Source organism: Belonocnema kinseyi, chromosome 6 (assembly GCF_010883055.1).
Source record: "Belonocnema kinseyi isolate 2016_QV_RU_SX_M_011 chromosome 6, B_treatae_v1, whole genome shotgun sequence".
NCBI classification, from domain to species: Eukaryota; Metazoa; Arthropoda; class Insecta; order Hymenoptera; family Cynipidae; genus Belonocnema; species Belonocnema kinseyi.
This window is the reverse complement of record NC_046662.1, coordinates 93,175,482-93,197,684: the sequence shown is the minus strand read 5'-3', so window position 1 is coordinate 93,197,684 and position 22,203 is coordinate 93,175,482. Positions and strand designations below refer to the sequence as shown.

Here is a 22,203-nt window from a genome sequence, read left to right as displayed (position 1 = left end):
CCAAAAAGCAAAAAGAGAAGCGTACAAGAGAACTTTGAACATCGCAGGTCTTAGCAATGAGGAAAGAAATAGACGTAGAAATGATTATAGACGCGAAAACAGTATACTTAAACGATTAGTGAAATAAAGTAAATATACAATTAGAGAAGAAGAAGAGATAAAAACACAAAACGACTTTAAAGAAAACAGGAAACTACTTTATAAAAAAATGAAAGGAAAAAAAAGTACAGAAATGGTCAACATGAGAAATAATAGGGGGGAAATGGTATATGATGCAGACGGAATACTAGAAGCTTTCAGACACTATTTTAGGAGACAATTCGGAGATGAAGATATAGAACACCACAACTGCGATGTTGAACACGCTGCGATAGAAAACTCAATTGAAAAAGTCTGTGTCACTGAGATTAGGGATATAATTAAGACCTTGAAAAACGGTAAGGCTGCTGGGGTAGACGGTATTAACGCTAAAATGCTTAAACACGGTGGCGCGTGCATACCACATAGACTGTGCGAATTGATAAATTTATGCTTCGAGATGGGAGACGTCCCAGACGATTGGAAAAAAGCAATTATAAGCAAAGATTTGGGAAGTCCAAAGTGGGTTTATGCCAGGAAGGTCATGTATGGATCAAATATTTAGCTTAAGGCAAATAACAGACAAAAGTTTGAGAGTAGGAAAAAAAGTTCTCTGTGCATTTGTTGACCTAGAAAAAGCTTTTGACAAGGTAGATAGAAGTAAACTTTGGGAAGTCCTGAAAGAGTATGGAGTCAATGGATGGATCCTACAAGCTATAAAAACAATATATACAGGTAGCAAAGCGAGTGTTCTTACACTCGCTTTGCTACCTGTATATATTGTTTATATTGTGAATGTATATATTGTGACTGGGAAACTGAGTGACTGTTTTGATATTATTCAAGGAGCTAGACAAGGATGCGTTATGCCTTCATGATTATTTATATTATTCATGGACAAGTGTTTAAGAATGGCTCTCTTCGACGAAGAGGGTGTGGATCTCGAAACAGTAAGGGTACGTGGGTTAGCGTTCGCAGATGATAAGGTTGTTATGGCAGAGTCTATCGAAGGCCTACAAAGAATGTTGAATAAACTAAATGCAAGCATGAAGAGCATGGGCTTAAAAATTAACGCAAATAAAACAAAAACTATGGTGTTCGACGGAAAGTGTGAGAAAACACTATACAATATTTTATTAAATGATGAGAGAATTGAACAAGTTGATAAGTTCGTATTCCTTGGTAGCTTATTTACTGGGGACGGGAAGATAGATGAGGAATTATATAGACGAATATATGAAGGTAAGAAGGTGATTGGTAGAGCAGGTCTCCTTATCAGAATTAAAAATATATCAAATAAAGCTAAAATGGCAATACATAATTCTATATTTGTACCGACTATACTATACGGTAGCGAGACATGGACATATCAAGAAAAAGATAAGAGTAAAATTAACGCAATTGACATGAGATTAATGCGCATTATATGCGGGAAAACCCTGATGGACAAAGTAAGTAACGAGATAATTCTAAAAGAATGTGGTGCAGAAGAGATGCTAGTAGACACATGGAAAAGAAATCGGTTAAGATGGTTCGGACATGTTGAGAGAATGCCAAATTAACGACTAACGAAACAAGTGTATCAAAGTAAAGTAAATGGCAGCGTGCCCAGAGGTAGACCGCGGAAAGAATGGTTAGAATGTGTGAATGAGACCCTAGTTAGAAGAGACATAAGAAGTCACAGACACACGAGAGTCTACATGAAAAAATGCACAGACATAAAAGAAGCTAGAGAATTATGCCAGGACAGGAAAGTATGGCGGCAAATAGTTAATAAAAGAGTGTCAGTAGAGTGAATGACGCCTGAAACAAAAGACCTTGGCTACTAATGGATCCAAGTGGGGTACCTTACATAACGATTTCGTGAGGTTCTTCGCTTGGGGTGATTGCTAGAGAGATTGATCAGCAACCTGGGTCGGAGCAGTGTTGCGGAACGAACGTGTTATTTACTTAAATAGCACGAGAATTCTGGATCAATCTGAAAAATCTCTATCCCTTCCACACACTACTCCTTTCCCCTACCGAATGAGTCACGCCTACCCCGAAAGGGAAATGGCTTAATGGTTTATTAAAAAAATATATATATTCGGAAAGATTTTAACTTAAAATAATTCAAATATTAAGACAATCAATTAAAAAGTATTGAGCAATATTGACAGTCAGATTCTCAACATGAATATAAAGTATTTCAGAGTGGCCTCTCAAAAAAAGTCCCGGTGATTTTTCGGTTATAAATGCTTTTTCCACGTCATTAACAATGCTTATGTTCAATAGAAAGAGCTTGAAGAAATATACAATAACGGTCGTGAAAAGAAGATTGTTACACTTAATATTAAAAAACTTATAAATAGTCGAAGAATAAACTATCTGCTCAAAAACTACTCGATTCTTATTTGTACGAATAAACAATGAAACGTTGTTTTTTATTCTAGAGGTTCAAAATTACTTAATTGAAAATTGAAGCCTATAAAATTGAAAATTAGCCAAATATAATCATTTTAGTCTAAGATAAAAAAGTAACAAGTTAAACATCGATAAGAAACGGCTTCATATTGAAAAAATTTTTATTAGATGTCAAACTCACGTACATATTTACTAATAAACTGTCACCAATAGAGACGTAATACTGTTCTCGTAGTTGAATAATTCCTCTGGTCGAAGAAACCCAGCGAATATTGAATAATTAAATAATTCTCTTGAAGTCTACCCAAATGAACTTTATTTGACTTACGCCCTATGGGATTGCACTTGGCATATAGAAGTGCGTACAAGATCCACACTTGGGAAAAATTGATCCCGGGGTATCCTGTATCTAGACACACACAATCGCGCGCGCAAATGCCCATTCACGCATATAGGGCAAATGAAAACTAAATATAAAGAGAATGCAAGTACAAATGAAAGACGCTCTGAAGCACTTTCAAAGAAATGTGAATCGTGCGCTTGCAAGTCGGTTCAAAAAAAGGGGAGATTTTACACCCAACTTTATTTATCAAAATAAATAATCAAATGAAAATGTCCTTAAGCAAATCTTCTTTGTAATTATCGATTAAATTTTTCGTTTAAATTTAGGTAAATTGATTTGAACTTTAGATCATTCATCATTTTCATACCTCGTAAACAGCTCCCAAAGGCATGACAAGACAGGCAACCATTAGGTCTGCAACAGCCAAACTCACTATTAAGTAATTTGCCACTGACTGCAAATTCCTTTCCTTCAGAATTGCTGCTATCACAAATACATTTCCTGTAAAGAAAAAAAGTTTATTATTACTTGGTAGTATTTATTGTATTATTACATATTTCTAGTCGAATAAGCACAGCGAAAAAGGAGTCATATTTGTAGTGCATTTTTGTTCGTTCTTTATGTTCCACCATTACTTTGAGTGGAATTGACATACTGACATAATTTTTTTGTAGATAATGATAGTGCGAGTCATGCCTCCCAGGTGAAAAAGTTATATATAATTTATATCTAGTGCACAAAACACTGATATTTTTCATTTTTTTATATAGAAATGTTCATAAAACAAATGAAAAATGCTATTGTGAATCAAATTATGCCATTATGATTCAAACTGCATCATAAATCGTAAGTCGTTTGTAAAAGTTGAGAAAAGTGTTAAAAGTGATATTTTTATGATAAAGCTGATACTTTATATAACTTCATATAAACAATCAATTTATTTGAAAAAGTGATTTTGAAGGTATTTGATTATATAAAGTTGTTTTATTCTTTTGTTTTGTATTGTATTGCCTTGAATGGGGGCTATATTAAGTGGTGTCATGATCATTTAAAAATATATAAACGTGATAAGATTTTAAGCAAATATTATACATAAGTATAGTTTATATAATAATTTTATAAATAAAGTTTTTGGGGCCGTAGCATTACCATAAAGAAACAAAAACAAAGAAAAAATCCAAGTATTAATTTTCTGGCTTATTTCGCATGGTGAACCTTTAATGTTAATAAACGACATTTTTTTCAAACGAAAAAATTTTGCCTAAGCAATTCATTAAATGGTGCGAAATTAAATTCAGAAAAAAAGAATCATTTAAGGAAGAGTGGGGCTAAGCCGATACTTTTTTCAAGTAATTTTTTGATTGAAATTAAATTTGCTGAAAAAGATATTAGGTATTATTGAAGCCTCGGTGGCTCAGACGATAGCGCTGCATTCAATGCAGGATTTCTGACTATCAGTTATTATAAAAAACTGCAGGAAACGTTAAATTTTTTTTGTTATTGTAGCCAAAAAAATTCTCGATCCAACAATACTTATAAATATGTTGTTAAACAAATTTTTGTTACGTTCTCATCCTATGATTAAAAGAAGTTTTATGTCAAACTTGACTTTTTCGATTTTTATTAAATCTTCAGGTTTTGAGAACCCTTAAATCAGAAAAACAAATGATTTTGGTAAAGGTTTCTATCTGTCTGCCTGTATGAATGTATAAGGTAAAGTCGCCTAAAATATTGACATTATTTTTGGAATATCCTCTTTATGATACGATTTTAATAAATACAGGATAACAGTTGTCGAAATAAAGAAAAAACTTATTATCATGCAGTCAAGTGAAACGTAGGGGAGGAGCACAGTATTATATGTTTAGAGGTATTACCTTATATGAATACAACTTACGCGAAAAGATGCAAGTTCACTTTTTAGATAAGAGCCCATAGAATGAATTACTATCGTTATTTTTTCTTTACAATACTAATAATCTAACGATTAATGTGTATTTCTCGATAGGATACGATTTTCTTTGCTCCTATTTATGAAATGCCAGAAACTCGTGTTTCATAATTCGGAACCCGAATTGCGTGCATTTCCCCATTCACGAAACACGACAACAACACCGCGGAGCACGTTTCGGAGTTGTAAATTTCGGAGTTATTGATTATTTAAAATCTATTTTTTAACGTTAAAGTGCAGTCACACGTGCATTAAGAAATTTTTCTTCCATGTAACTTCAGTTTTCATGGGAAACTAAGTAAAAACTGGACGCACTAGTCTACAACCTCAATTCTAACCTAACACTGATTCTTCACTTGAACAGAGCAAAGACTTCTTACTTGTATTATTCTTAAATTATATACCTAATTATTGCTTAATACAGATATAAAGAAGTGTAAATCGAAGAAATCTGAAAGGTATAAAAATCAGAAGGGCAAAAAGCTAAGCGAAAAGAAAGTTAGTCCGTCAAAAAAATCAAACTCAAAATGCAAGGTCAAAGTTGTGCAATGGAAAGGTTGAAAAAAGAAAATATTACACTCCGGAAGCAATTAATAATGCTATGAAAGCTTTGAATGAGGATCTGTCACTTGAGAAAGCGGGTGATACATATGGTGTTCCCCACGTTACGCTGTCTAGAAGATTAAAAAATTCTCATGCCAAAACACGTGGACCTCATACAGTTTTAACTAGTGAAGAAGAAAATGATGTCATAATGTGGTTGTTGTACAGAGGCGAGACAGGTATGCCTGAAATTAAAAATGAATTTTTTGACAGGATCGAGAAGTATGTTCTGAAAGAATAGAGGAAGACTTATCTTAAAAACAATCGTCCTGGAAAGAAATTTCACTACGGATTTAGAAAGCACCATCCAAACATTAGTTTACGTGTAGCGCAAAGTCTTACTCTTGTAAGGCCTAGCATGTCTGAAGAAGATTTGCGATCCTGATTTTAAGAAGTAAACACATATTTAGAAAAGAAAGACTTAGAAGATATACATGCTTCTAGAGTATTTAATTGTGACAAAAAAAAAACATTCAATTGCATCCTAAACCTAATAGAGTGTTAGTAGAAAAAGTTGCGCGTACAGTCTACAAGGTCATCGATACTCCGGAAAGAGAGAATACAACAGTATTGTTCATGTACAATGCTTAGGGTACAAGGACAGCACCTATGGTCTTGTACAAATATGCATCAGAACTCACAAAGAAAATGTTACCAAATTATCCAAAAAGCTGGAGTGTTGGTATCTCCAACAGTGGATGGATGACAACAGAAACTTTCTACGAGTCTGTTGAATATGAAAAGCCAAAGTAAAACGAATCTCTGGACACAAATTTAACAGACGAAAAATATTTGAAGCATTTTGAAAAAAATTTTCCTCCAAGAAAGACTGCTACTTTTCTTCAAATCTTGTGAAGAATCTGGAGAGGTGATTGGTTCTGTAGAAAACAAAGGTTTATTTACATACTGGCTTATGCTCAAGAAGAAAACTTCTGGTTAGATTTTGAACACGTGATTCATATTTTTTGATAAATTCAGGTAATAATTTATTTTCATACAAAGGTGAATTTCTAATAGAATATAATGAAAATTTAGTTTCAAATGATCAAAGTGGAAAGCCTCGAATTAAGTAATTAGAAATAGTCAACTTTGAACTTCCCCGAGATGATTATTACGAAGACAGCATTCCGACAGGTCTCATTGCATTAGAGCAAGTATCCACCGTGCCTAACGAATCAGTTCAATCAACTCAGGAGAATTTTGAGAGAGATCCAATTGGTACTGAACAAGTTTGAACTTTATCTGATGAAACTACAATATTTTTCGATGGACTCAGCACAGAATACCAAATATTCATGATCTTACCTTTAGAGCCATATTTATTTCCATCAGAGAATCTCAATACAATCAATTCAATAACTGATTTGGATTTAGCGGTATCGAAAGATTGAAATACTTGTAATATTGCGCAGTTTAAACTACAAACATTGATATCTAGTTAGTGATCTATTTTGTTCATCTTTTGTTTCAAACGTTCAAGCAACAAATCAAATTGAATAAGTTGACAATGACATTCCTAGAGAAATCATGGACCCTAAACACAGTTTACGATCTGAAGAGGAACGGAAATCGTTTCAGAAATAACAAATCAAGTTGATACAGTTGACAATGGCATTTCAGAGAAATCATCAAACCAAACAATCAACATAGTTTAGATTCTGAAGGAGAAGCTCCTAAAATCAAAAAGAATCTTTGAAAGGTGAAATTCTAAATTAAAATCATATATATCAATTCAAATTGTTAATAATCTTTGTATGCATTCTTTATTCCAATAGATGAGTCGCCTAAAAACCAAAAAAAATTTCAGTCAATCTTTTACTCTTCCGATTGAATATTTGTTTAAGAATAAGAAAACGAAACAAGAAGCTAAGAACAAGAAAAAACTATCTATAGTAGGGACTTCCGAGGAATGGCTAAGAATTCAAACTGAAAAATAGCGAGAGAACAAAATAAAAGAAGAGAAATTAGCGAAGAAGAAAGAATTGCAGGACCAGAAAAAGAATTTTGCCGAAGACAAAAAGAGATTACAGAATGAAATGAAACTGATACAATAAAAAGTTAAACAAGAAGGTAAATAAGTTATCCACTATTTATTAATTTGCGTTACTAAAAGTACTAATATGATAACTAATTTAGGCTAAAGTCATTTTTTTTATGTAAATTGACAAAAATACAAAATTAAGTGGCAAATGTTTAAATTCGTATAAAAAATTATTTTTCAATTTAAAAACAATTTCCTGTTTTTATCTCTTATAATTTCACTTCAAATTATTATTTTTGTAAATGTTTTGTTTCTTTTCCGATTGAACTAATTAATTGAATCCCGTTTCAACAACATTCGCTTGAAATATTGATAATTAAATCAATAAACAAAAAATTATATCGTTTTTCATAATAGAGGTATCCCTGTACGAAACATGGGTGCATACCCGAAAATCCTGTTTCATAATCGGGTCTGGAGGTTCATGTGCTATTTCATTCATCAATTGCTGAATATAAAATGAATCAAAGCTTTTAAAAAATGTATTCGGTGTGAAACGTCGCATCCCATAACATGTGTTTAAATTACGATTTTAGATTATTTACATATCAGTTTTTTTACTGAAAAAAATGCTTGAAAATCGTACTATAATAGGCCACTTTATCTCATCTGTCTCTACCCTACAGGTACGATGACATTCTCGGTTATGACTTAGCCCCACGCGTCAATTTTGTACATTGCTATATAAAAAACATTGAAAATCATCCAAAAATTAGAAATAAAGAACACATTTACGTGAGATGAATGTCATGCAGGATGCCATTTAACTCTGTCGACAAAGGTAAAGCATTAGGGCCACTTTTTTTAAAAAAAAGAACAATTTACGTGGTATACATTTTTCTTTACCAAAGCAAGTATCGATTCAGCCTCACTGTCGGCTTAGCTCCACTATCCCCTAATCCTATAATAAAATTAATATCTCTATGTTTAAAAAATACAATTTGGGAAATAATAAAAAGGAAATAAACGAAAATTAATCAGTGTAATTGACAACGTTACTTTTTTGTGTTATGATATTTATAAAATTATAATAGAGGCCAAAAAAATAAAAATAAAATACTATAATAAGATGATATACTTTATTATCAATTACATCCCCATATAAGTACATCTTAGATATAAAATGACGGATAGAAGAAGAAAATTAGGAGTAGATATAATTTATTATTGTTGCATACGTAGATTATATACATACGCAGTAGGACATACAATCATAACACTGTTGAAGGATTTGATTGGTATCCTTTGATTTCCTTTTTATTATTTTGCCTAATAAACGAATAGCTATTGGTGTATTCTGAAAAGTCGACTAGTTTTGTATTTTTTTCTTTTTGCTGCAGGCAAAAGAAACTGCAATAATTTAGTAAATTATAAAGTAGACTATTTTTCACGAAAAAAAAGTTTTTCCACCAAACCAGGAAACAAAAAGTAGACTTATAGAAGAGGTGGTATAAGATAGCCCTTTTTTAACCTTGTTTAATTTTTGAAACAAGGTCAAACTCCTTATAATACTTGTAAATAGCGCGAATAAAAAGCTCCTTTTTGTTGTCTAACTCATGAGAAATAAGTTTACGTGACTATCCTCTTACCTCGAAAATACAAAACTTTGAAGACAAAGTTTTAATTGAAAGTTGTATTACTTAATAAGATACAATTTCATCGCAATTTAAAAGTCCTGAGAAAAAGTATCTGGAGCTCTCTATCTCTATTATAATTTTAAGGTCACTCGAAATAGGTTAATTTCCAAAAGGATCTATTCTTTGACTCTCAAAAATGTCATAGTATAGAAGGAAAAGTTTTCAAATATTCAGGAAGCTGTTGGAAGTATGTAGTTCCTAATTTTTGCACAATAATACTATTGAAGAATTATTCCGCGAAGTGGGGATTTCTTCAGTTAAGTTTTCAGAAATGGAAATGTGTTTATTGAAGTAAAAATGGTTTCGAGTCATTTTGAAAATATTTTAATAATAAATACATTGTTCATCGTTTTTTTGAGACTTTTATTTCTAAAGGCCTTTAAATAAGGAAAAAGACTTAATTGTTAAAGCAAGCAAATCAAATCATTCATATTTCTAGAAAATTTGTAAATTAAGCAATCAACATTAAGTTTGTCTACACAAAACCGGTACCAGTAAAAAAAAATTGTCGGTACCAGTAAACAAAAATTACCGGTACTGAAATTTTTGTTGTTTGGTACCGAAAATTGTTGTGACCGGTTTTTTAAAAAAAGGATATTTTAACGGTAGAGCCTAAACTGCGTGAAAAGGATATTCAAAAATTAATTCTTTTCAAATGTGTTTAATGCTTCTGTTCGATCCTCAATATCGGCCATTTTAATAGTTTGTTTACCAGACTAAAAATTTTTGGAAAATGTTATTTCTGTGAACAGTCACAGGGGTGCCTTCCCGCTCCTGCGAGGCGTTGGAAAGGGATACGGGTTTTACCGAAATTATTTCTGTGAGCAGTCACAGCCCCCCCCCCCACGAGACGTTGGAAAGAGGTAGGGGTTTGGCCATCATTTCTGTGAACAGGCAGAGGGGTGCTCCTCCCCACGAGACGTTGGGAGGGGGTCGGTGTTCGACCGAAATTATTTCTGTAAACAGTCACAGGGGTGCCTTCCCGTCCTCCACGAGACGTTGGAAAGGGGTCCGGTTTTGACTAAAATTATTTGTGTGAACAGACAGAGGGACGAATTTCATGAATACGCGCGCTCAGTCGCTACCTTTCTAGAAATATGCTTTTGAAAAAAACGGTAAAAAAATTTTCGGTACCGGTAATTGTTTTACTGGTACCGACCATTTTTTTACCGATACCGAAACATTTTTTTTACCGGTGCTGACAGTGTATACATTTCGTAAAATTAAAGCAGTTCAGCCGAACTCCTACAGCTATGAATTATATTTTGAAAAAAAGTCTAAATGATGAAAACGAAGCCATGTAGCTATTTTTCTCTTCATTATAATTGTAACCAGCTCCGAAGAGAGGTGTCTAGTACCTTACTTCAGGTTTCCAAGAAAAACGCGTAAAAAATACAACACTGTTCTATCGTTATATGTTTTTTTCGAGGCTTGTTTAGCGCACGTTTATCGATACAATTATATTGTTTGGTATCCGCAGAATGTTATGCAGACAATTCGATCTTTTCAATAATGAGTTGTAAGTTGTCACATAGTTTAAATAGATCTTTATCAAGATATATCGTTCACCTCTGTGCGTAAATACATACCATTTTCCCTGTTTAATATACACACAGCTGTTTTCACCAGCAAACCAACTAGGGTTTGCTACATTAGTTAGGCTAAGATCATGAAGGATTTGATCAAATTTATGAGATTTTTGAGCTTCAAGCAGTTTCGGCTAGATGTATACAGCATGATATATTTCTTGATCATTTTTCAGGTGTGTAGGGAGAAGAGATTAAGCTTTAACATTCTTATCGTACAAAATAAAAACTGTTTGCCTTTGTACTTTCTAATATCCATTTTAAACCTTGATCTCCATAATACGAATCGTACTCAGTAGGAGTAGGAGTAGGAAATTTACTGTTCATAATCCACTACAGCCTAAAATCCCTAACCGATTTTAATATGTTTTTATTTTCAAATATTTAGGCTGTCTTAATTTAGCTATTTGGAATTTATTATTTAAACAAAAAGGACGTCAAAATTTGACATTTTATTATTTATATTTTTTATTCATGTTACAGCTATCTCATTGCGTATGTTTCATCATGAGAGTACGACAACAACTAGAGAGCGTTAATGTTATTAGCATTAATATCTATTTGCTCATTAAAGTTAGAATTTTATATTATTACTTAATTTGAATGAAGCATTCTGATGTGATAAGTAAAAAAGTCAAATTTTATGTTGTTTCTTTTTTTGGTAGTTTGTGGTCATAGAATTAATATTCGTTGAAAAACTTTAAGACACTTTTTTCTCAAAATAAATCGATCGGGTTACAATTTTAACACAATACTCATCAAACCATTGATTATCGCCTTATCGAAAGGGTCACAGATTAAGAATCTACTTCAATTTTCTAGTTCTGATATCCAAGAGGGTCAGAATCACATGGGCCAGCAGTTTTAAAAATAGTTTTATTGATGTAAAAGCACCTTTGTAATTAAATAGATTTTTTTCAATGTTCAAATTTTTTTCTATGATCCTAAGTCATACCTTTCAAGGGGAAAAATTTTGCCTCATTATATGCAATAATGCGCACAACAAATAATTGTTAAAGATGTGCTTATTTTTACGCGTTTACATCAGAATTACCCCTAATATTAATAAAGAATTACTGGTAAAGCTACTTATTGAAGCATAGAAAACTATCACAGTGTCACCTAATTTAGCAGCCGTGAAACATACACCACTTAATCTGCCGTGATTTCGAAAAACACCGTTAACTGCAAATCGGATAAGTCATTAGAAAGCAGTTAACGGTAGGCGGCTCAAGAGACTTATCCGCAATGCAGTTAACTGTGTTATTGCAAATCACGGCAGTATTATTCTAAGGCTAGAGGGGCCCTTACCTCTACCAAGAGTCAGCAACTTATTTTTATCAAGCGGTATTCATTGGCTGAACCATTCTTGTATCGAGGAGTGCGCGCTAAGTAAATTTTTGAAATCATTATGAGCCAAAAAGCGCAGGTCTATTTTAAATCAATAAATACTACCAATAATGATGCAGATGAATATACCCGACTCTAGTGTAGTAACTGCGGTGTAGTAATTTATAGAACGGTTCTTGGAAACGGTTCAAACGGTCCCGACTTCTGGATTTGAAAAGTCACGTACTGTTAGCGCTTTATGAATGTCAGTGTTTTTCTTGACGTACGACAATTTTCTAACTAAAAATCAATATAATAGAATAAAAAAATGATTTAAATATTTCGTGGACTAGTGAGTTGTGCAACATGACGTCGCCCACGAGGTTATTCTTAGATAGGTGGAAATGCCTGGATGGTTAGCACAGTGCTTGACATAGGAGTGCCGGAAACTTTGTTGGATAAAATATTATAAACGCAAAGGTAAGCTATAAAGGTCTGAAAAGTGTTATTTCTCAAGTTTGGAACGTATTTTCTCAGTCATCTTCCCTTCTTTTGTCGATTGACGATTTTCCGGTATCACGAAATAAAATGTCCAAAATTTGAAGCTAGTATATCAGATCGGGTACTCTCATCTCAAATTTAGAACAGTTGATTCTATTTCGTGACACTGAAAGGTCGTCAATCGACAAAAGAATGGAATATGACTAAGAAAATACATTCTCCACTTGAGAAATATTACTATTTGTACATTTATGACTTACATTTACGTTAAGAATATTTTCTCGAATAAGTTGTTAATATTCCTGTAACCTCATGTTAAAATACTCAATTCAAAAGAAAGACGGCTGTTTGGACTTCTTTTTTAACTGGTCAACCACTGATTGGGGCGTCACTACACAGCCCGTACAGGGACCGTGTTGGGAGATAACAGAACTGCGCAATTTCGAATAAGCGAGTATAGGGGATATCAAATAAATCAACTTTCCACAAGGCGATCGTTAGAATAGGTGAGATAGCTGCAACATAATTTAGTGGATAAAATTATTTCTTCGCAATGAAAAAGACTCATTTTTTAAAATTTGTTTATTCCAAATACTATTTCGACGAGATATTTAGTCATTTTTCATCATGATAAAATTTTCTGTTACTGTTGAGCACTATATGAAAAAATTTGCTTATATTAATTTTTTATAGCAATTTTCCTAAATTTTTAACTGAATATTTATATTTCTAAAGTGAATCTGCAATAATTTTGATAGATAGCGACTTCTCTTCAGACTTTTCTTCGGAGAAAAAAATAACATTAGTAAAATGTCAAATTTTTACGTTCATTTTGTTTAAATAATATGTCCCGCAAAGCGAAATTGAAAAATCGGGTCTGAAGTCGTCCTGCATGAACTAATCCTGAGTATTTCTAAAATAAAAATCATAAAAATCGGTCAAGAATGATAGGTTATAATGGATTAGGGACAGTAAATTCCTGATATCCCCTACTATCCAACAGGGCCGAACATTTCCAGGAAACAGATAAGAGATTTGTGTTTAAGTATTTGCAATCTGCTAAGAATGAATAGTAGTACCTGGCGAATGCGCAGTCGCAGGAAGAAGAGGTACCTGGCGGATGGGCATAGCATTACTCAGTTCTTCAGCGGACTAAAACCTATTTAGTCGACGGTGACGTCACCAATGGAGAAAACACTAACTCAGATCCTTCTCAATGACCATTTAAGTCAAAAGTTCCAGCACAGGTATTGCAGAAAATTTTATAACCCTCAGTATTTTTGATTTTGCAATAAATAATTTTCTGGTAAAAAATTCAGAACTTGTAGATCCTCACAACTATAGGCATCTAATGCAGATGACATAGAGCTGCTAGCAAAGAGCGAAGAGGCTCTGAAGGAGATCATGAAAAGGTTGAGTAAATATTTGGACAAAAATAGGTTAGAGTTATATACGGACAAATCGAAGATTATGGTGTTCAGGAAAGGAGCGAGGATGAGAATGGCAAATGTGGTGATGAAGCAGGTGTGGGGGCTGGGGAAGAGGTTGTTCGCGGATGATTTTGTAAGGAGAATTAAATTGTTTGAATCGCTAGGGATAAGTGTCTTACTTTACGGAGTGGAGGTGTGGGGGTGGAAGGTAAGTGACAAGTTAAATAGGATACAGGAGAGATATGTAAAGTGGACACTGGGGTTGGCAAAGAATACAGCGAACTATATTGTCAGAAGGGAGACAAGAAGAACGATTTTAGGGATTATGACGGGGAGTCGAGCGTGTAAATATGAGGAGAAATTTTTGGGAGAGGGGGGAAGTAAGGTGCTTAAGGAATGTTGGTGGGCGAAGGAGAATAGATGTAGGTATGCCAAGATGGAGGTGAAAAGGGAAAGGTATTTTAGAACGAATGAATTGCAGATGGATGAAGTGAGAAGGATGCACGAGGAAGGGTGGGAGGTATATGAGATAGTTCAAAAGAATGGCATGGAGAAACAGAAGGCAGAAGGAGAATAGAGAATAAGAGAGTCAAGGTTTAACGGGAATTATATAAGGATTATGTTAAAGGAGAGAACGTAATATAGTATTTATGTGCGAAAGGAGAGCAAGGAAGTCAGGAACTTATGGCGAGAATGAGATGCGCTTGCATGGAGCATCTTAATAGGTTCTAGGTTTCTAGAGAGGACAGAATGTGTGAATTGTGCGGGAAGGGGGATGCAAAAGTTGAACACTGGTTAGAGGAGTGTGAAGAGGTGGAAACAAATGGGATAAGCATGTTGGTACCGTTGCTTGAAAGGGGGGACAAAAGGGCAGTAACATAGGTGAAGGGGGTGTTGGTAATGTGGAGAAGGAGAGAAGGAAGGAGGAATGGAGAAGGAAAGATTGTAAATAGGAAAGGAAGTAGGTCTGAGAAAACTATAAATATTGTAAATAGTAAATAAGTATTAGGTGTTAGCCGCGGAGGCTAGTAATTGGAGGCATAGCGAGAAAATGGTGACATGCGTGCAAGGCGAGGAAAGCTAGGCTATAAAAGCGAGCAGACTAGATATAATGTGTGGATGGATGTTAATTTTCAAGAGGTAGTTGTAAGAAAATTCTGTGAAGAATGAAATTGTAAACAAGTCAATTTTTTAAGGCCAGCAGACCGAAAAATAAACGTTTATCTATCTCTAACTACAGACATCTAAAACTTTCCCTAAAAAACTTAAAATAGCTATTCTTTACAAGCATCTAATAAACTCTTGGAGATATAAATAAATAGACACGATTTTTTTAGATGAATGTCTGACAAGGAAATAGCATGAAGATAATTCATGTCATTAATTTTTCAAATATAAAGGCGATTAGTGGCAATCCCTGGGGGGCTTGTTGCTGGGCCTTGTTGCTGGGGTTGAAATAATGTGGATTTCAACTGCGAAGTTTGAAACGACCGCCATTTTCTGGGTACCAAAATATGACGTTTTGAGACAGATTTAGAAAAACGCTTCACTATACTAGGAGGAACTGCTGCCATTTTCATATAATTCTTGTACAAATACTGACTCTTTAAACAAAATTACTTTTGGGGACGCATAACGAAAGGGGCGCTAACTGGCAACCACCTCGTATACCTACGGCAAGTCCGCCACTGAAACTAAACCATTTTCATCTCGTTCCGGGGCTAAGTTTGACTTTTTAGTCTTATGGGAAATTTCATTATACTTCAGAGTCCCTTTAATTATATTTTCTTTTATTAAGAGCATATAGTGTATTATGATGTCACGTACTACCAACCTCCCCGTGTATTGCTCCCACACACACACTCACGAATTTGAGAAAATTAAAATATAGCAATGAATTTTTTACAATTACATCAGAGAAGGTATTAGATTTGTGTAAAATTGTATCCCCTACGGCGTAACTTCCTTACCGCGAAACCCCGCATTACAGAGGGGTCACTGGCAAAATTATATTTTAATTTCAGCTTCATACATTCTTGTGCATTTTTAAATAATTATTTATTTCAATTATAGAAATTTGGAAGAATATATTAACCATTTTTTAATTATTTTAACAAATCTAATTTGTTTAAAAAATTCTTTCTCCAAAAGTATTTTAAAACCGCATTTTATGAATTAAACTTTATATTATATTATTATGAGGAGTAGTAAATTCTGCTAAAAGCTGTATGGCACTGCTTATACAATTATCTTTTTTCTTTGGCAATTCTTTTAAATTGAGCATGAATTGCTTGCGAATAAAAATTGTATAGACATTGACACAACGTTTTTAACAAAATTTACTACTCGAAATCATTCAATATTATATTTAATTCAGAATTCTGAACCCAATGGTTTTCAATAGCTTTCAGGGTAATTCAACGGATTTCAGCAATTTTCAATTTTAAGAGAATACTTAAAACGATTTTATAACATGAAATAAGATTTCCAAAATGACGAGAAACAAATCTCAAAGATCTAAAGGTAATTTTAAGGGCAATTTAAGTTAGTTGGAAAGATATTTCCGAATTTTTTAATTTTAAAATAGATGAAAAACATTTTAATACTTTCAAAGATTTCTGAAAATGTATCAAATATTTAAATTTTTCCCTAAGATTTCAACGGTCCTAGTGAGTTTCTAAACTGGTTAAAATTTTTCTTAAAATTGCGTAATCTCTCCCCAAATAAACAAAATTGTATTTAAAATTGTCTAGATTATTTTTTTACATATCTGAAATATTCCGAAATCTTCTCGGCTAATGAAAAAGCGTATCCTTATGGATTCATGCAACTACAAGCAGTTATAATTTTAAGAAAATGTGGTGACGTTTGAATTTATAATGATGTGCATAATTCTTTCAAATATACTAAACGAAGTAAATATTTCATCAAGATTACTTCAAGCAGAAAATATAGATTTAATTCGTGCACTTAAAATCTCAAACACTGCACGGAAACATTCGAAAAAGTACAGACTTGAGTATGAAAAGAGTAAGGAAGAAGCTGCTCAAATATCTCAAAAATAAGGTATTAAACCAGTCTTTGTATAAAAACGGAAACCAAAGAGTAAGAAGCATTTTGATATTAGTGAAGAATGTCTAAAATTTATTGTCTTTATTTACAACTTAATGCATCCAAGGTCTAATTAGACATTGTGAATACAGGTTACAGAGAAATTACAGATTAGGTATCATGAAGAGTTCACAAAAGAATTCCCCTTGCTAGTCATCAACTTTATCCCATTTTTAAATTGTAACGGGTTCAATAAGACGTAAACAGTAAAAGATGTTTTCCGCACTTTACTCATTAAATGCAGATTTATGGAAAGCGATGTTTAGAAGTATTCCCTTAATAATTTATTTAACTGAGCATGTTACAGTGTAGCGACTTGCGAAAGGACGTTCAGCAAATTTTTATTATTATTACACTACTAACTAAAGAAATCGGTTAAGATGGTTCGGACATGTTGAGAGAATGCCAAATGAACGACTAACGAAACAAGTGTATCAAGGTAAAGTAAATGGCAACGTGCCCAGAGGTAGACCGCGGAAAGAATGGTTAGAATGTGTGAATGAGACCCTACTTAGAAGAGACATAAGAAGTCACAGAAACACGAGAGCCTGCATGAAAAAATGCATGGACATAAAAGAAGCTAGAGAAGTATGCCAGGACAGGCATATTTCTCTAGCATCTTTTACGTCCAGGTATCTTTTCATGCAAGCTCTTGTGTTTATGTGGCTTCTTATGTGTCCATGTCTCGCTACCGTATAGTACAGTCGGTACAAACATAGAATTATGTATTACCGTTTTAGCTTTATTTGATATATGTCTACTTCTGATAAGGGGCCCTGGTCAGCCAATAACCTTCTAACCTTCGTTTATGCGTATATCTAATTCCTTATCTATCGTCCAATCCCTAGTAAATAAGCTACCAAGGTATACGAACTTATCAACGTGTTCAATTCCCTAATAATTTAATAAAATATTGTATAGTGTTTTCTCATTATTTCCTTCGAACACCATAGTTCTTGTTTTATTTGCGTTAATTTTGAGGCCCATGCTCTTCATGCTTGCATTCAGTTTATTCAATACTCTTTGCAAGTCTTCGATTGAGTCTGCCATAACAACCTTATCATCTGCAAACGGTAACCCACGTACCCTTATGGTTTCGAGATCCACCCCCTCTTCGTCGAAAAGAGCCATTTCTAAACACTTGTCCATGAATAATATAAATAACAATGAAGACGTTACGCACCCTTGTCTAACGCCTTGAATGATATCGAAACAGTCACTCAATTTCCTATTTAGCCTTACACTCGGTTTGCTACGCGTATATATTGTTTTTATAGCTTGTAGGAGCCATCCATTGACTCCATACTCTGTCAAGACTTTCCAAAGTTTACTTCTCTCTAACTTGTCAAAAGCTTTTTCTAGGTCAGCAGATGCACAGAAAACTTTTTTTCTACTCTCAAACTTTTTTCTCTGATTTGCCTTAAGCTAAATAATTGATCCGTACATGACCTTCCCGGAATAAACCCACGTTGCACTTCTCAAATCTTTTCTTCTGTTATTTTAAATACCCTGCGAATAAGTATTTTTGAGTATATTTTACTAACTGTACTTAATAAACTAATTCCTCTGTACTTATTGCAATCGCTTTTATCTCCCTTTCTTTTGTACATTGGTACAATAATCGCTGTTTCCCAATCATATAGGATGTCTCCCACCCCGAAACATAAATTTATTAATTCACACAGTCTATGTGGTATGTACTCACCACCGTGTTTCAGCATTTCAGCGTTAATACTGTCTACCCCAGCAGCCTTACCGTTTTTCAAGTTATTAATTGTATCCCTAACCTCAGTGACACAAATCGTGGTCTACATCGCAGATGTTGTGCCCTATAGCTTCATCTACGAATTGTCCCCTAAAATAGTCTCTGAAAAAGTCTAGTATTCCATCTGCTCATATAGCATTTCCCTATTACTATTCCTCATGTTGACAAATTCTGTACATTTATTTTCCTTCATTTGTTTATAAAGCAGTTTCTTGCTTCCTTCAAGGTGTTTTGTATTTTCTTCTGCTCTAATTTTATCTTTGCTTTCCAAGTTTTTGTAATAAACATATCCCTATCTAAGGATAGACCAACTAATTCATTTCCATTATAGTTTGTTCTCGGATCCCCAAAATTACGAAGCACTCTTTCTGTATCCTGATTTTGGATGTCCACCCATCCGTTCATGTCTCTTAGCGGAATTATTCTTTCACCCTGTTCGCAAATATTTATTCTGTCATTTAAAGTGTTCAAGAAGGCGTTTTTTAATCTTCTGATTTCTACTTTTATTCTAGCCAACAGCAGTCTGGGAGATACGAAATCATGATCTCCGAGATGCTGCTTCGACCTTTCATTCAAAATCAGAACTACACCTTGCCTATCATGTGATGCACTATCTACTCCTGACCATATTTCATATCCGCCTTTCAACACGCCGTTTTCTATCTGTCTACTTTCGCATCCCTTTTTCTTTGTTTCAGGCACACATAAAATATCTAGTTTCCTCACGACCATCGTTTCTCGCAATTCTTTTACCTTGGGATCATTTACCCCCCTAGCATTCCAAAGACCCAGACTCCATTCGTCGCCTGAAACATGACCTTTAGATTTTCCGTATGCATTGCTTTTGTTAATTAAAGTTTCTGTCCTTTCCGAGGCTATTTTATATTTTACATTATTAATTGTTTAGATTATACGCCTAACTACCACCTTTATGCAATAAGTTTATTTTCTGAGTCGAAATCGTCATCGATTTTGTCATCTGGGGAAGATTGTAGTTATAACGTCCGTCCCACCAAACTTCAGTTAATAAGGGAGGGTTGCGAGAGTGGGGGGTGGGCAGAACCGGAACTAAGAGAGTCGTCTTGGGTTTGTGTTTTTGTTTTTATGCTGAGAAGATCACCAACCCTCAGCAGCGTAGTTTTTAGGCTTAAAATTTCTTTTCCATCGTACAATTATGATGAATTGATATGAATTACTTATCTTTAAGTACGTTTCCTGATTTCCTAGTATCTGCATAACGAAACACAATTTTAAGCAAGTAAAAATATTCAAACATTAGAATCTTCTATTTGGCTTTTTCCCCAAACTCGAAATACTTGACCGGCCTCTTTTAGAGTTATTGCGAAGCTGATACAAAATTAAAAATGATAAAATCGTATTCTCGGTATAGAATGCATCAAAGTCGATTCTTAAATTTATCTATACTGACCATCGAACTTGATAATGCACAATAATTGGATATCGAAATTGTTATTAATAATTTTTTCAAAATAAAAGCGAGACGAATTGCAATATAGCAACGTGCAGATAATTTTTTTAACGGTGTAATACTAATTTTTAAGTCAGAACTATGTATAATCTATGATATAAATTGTCAAAAATAAAATATAATTTGTAATATATTATAAAAAGAACTATATGAGATATTTTATTATTTTAAATGTATTTCAGCTACACCTATACGCTGTTTGCTTTTTAATTTTATAAGAGGGGCCTCTTAAATATTTCTGCGTTGGGGACTACACAGTTGTAGTTACGTCACTATTGATCTCCCAAGTTTTTTGTAAAATGTCCACGTTTTGATATCTTCAGAACTCGAAAAACAGATTTTTACATATGTTTCTGACGGCGTATGTATGTATGTATCATGTATGGATGTGTGTTTGTATTTCTGTGAGCATGATAAAATTTTTAAAAATTAACCTTTTAGATTGACCTTTGGTACACTCTTTGAGTATCAAAAACTCACAGTCGAGTTAGTTAGTTAGCTATTTTGGATAAAACTTTAAAAAATTGAAGGATTTTCTACATTTTTAGGGGTTATTTTTTTCAAGATTCAAAAGTTCTATATACGGCTACTCATAGTACTCGCAAATACGTACAATTTACCTTACAACTTTTTTTGATAAAAAGAAAATTATCAGAGTTATAACATTTTAGATATTTTAAAAAAACTGTCTGCTTTGCTGGCACATCCTCATCGCGCGCTGCATGCGCAGCTCGCTTGTTTGAGCGCGCCTATGGCACGCGCCTGATAGTTCTCGCGCTTCGCACTCAACAATGCATTTACCTCGCGCTACGCGCTTGGTTTTTCTGCACAGACTTTTTAAGACTGAAGTTCAAAGCATCGAATATAGTAATTTGGTGATTCTGAATTCTCTTTTGTTGAAGCTCTTTCGGCTTTACAGAAAACATTCTCATTACGTATCTGCTGCTTCACACTCGAGTTTTTCCCTGAAATTGTATATCATTTCCATAAATATATATTATTACAATTTATAACAGACAATTTCTAATTCAATTTAGACAGAGAGACATATATACATACGTAAATACATACACATTCGCGAAAACTTTTTTTTTATTCAGGGGGTCTCAAAACGTTGAAATTTGACAAATACTGGGGGGGGAGGGTACTTTTACACAAATCTAATACCTACTCTGATGAGGAAGCGTAAAAATTAATTTTTTTTTACTGTTAATTACGTTTTTGCGATTAAAGCGAAAACTACAAATAGTTAGTGAAAAAAATAGTTAGGATAAATTGTTTAACTTTTTGAATACTATGAATTTCCGTACAAAGATTTTTTGAATGTTGAAAATAGTGGTCTCAAAAATATTCAAAATGCTCTCACTTTTTGAATTTTTATCTAATATAGCTGGCTAACGAACCTGACATTTAGTTTATGACACAAGAAGAGTGTGCCAAAGGTCAATCTGGTAGTTTAATTTTTTTTAAGTTATCGATGAAACAGACAGATATACATACATACATACATACATACATACATACATACATATATACATACATACACAAGTACAGACAGGCAGACAGCCATGCATGCAGACAAACAGACAAATTCGTAAAAACCTGCTTTTCGGATTTATAGGGTGTCACAACGACGACCCAGGAGTTAGCTATGCATTTAGATTTGAAAATTCGACCTCGAATAAAAAATGAAATAATAGACTTAGCCAAAAACTTGGCAATATCTCCAGGTGTTTTTTCATTTTTTGAAAAAATTAATTATTTAAACAATTATATTGTTTATAATTTTTAAAAGTTTATTTAACAATTGTGGTAAACAATTCAGCGTTGTTAAGTGAAAAATAACATACCTTAAAGTATCATAAATATAAAAAATTTTGAACAATGCAAAAAAAGTTAGTTTAAACATTGTTTTTGTCCCCTCTACGCACACAGC

At 33.5% G+C, this 22,203-nt stretch overlaps 1 protein-coding gene and 1 long non-coding RNA gene across 2 annotated transcripts in view; one reads left to right on the top strand and one right to left on the bottom strand.

Moving 5' to 3' along the window:
• The window catches only part of LOC117175065 (5-hydroxytryptamine receptor-like), a 207,883-nt gene that overhangs the window by 114,141 nt on the left and 71,539 nt on the right, over window positions 1-22,203 (bottom strand). The window contains exon 3 of the mRNA XM_033364608.1: window positions 3,192-3,325. Within this exon, the coding sequence (XP_033220499.1) occupies window positions 3,192-3,325 (134 nt within the window). The remainder of the gene's footprint in view (window positions 1-3,191; window positions 3,326-22,203) is intronic.
• Window positions 12,212-13,944, top strand: LOC117175066. The gene is made up of 3 exons (XR_004467428.1): window positions 12,212-12,451; window positions 12,809-12,978; window positions 13,476-13,944. It is a non-coding gene; the product is annotated as an uncharacterized LOC117175066 (long non-coding RNA).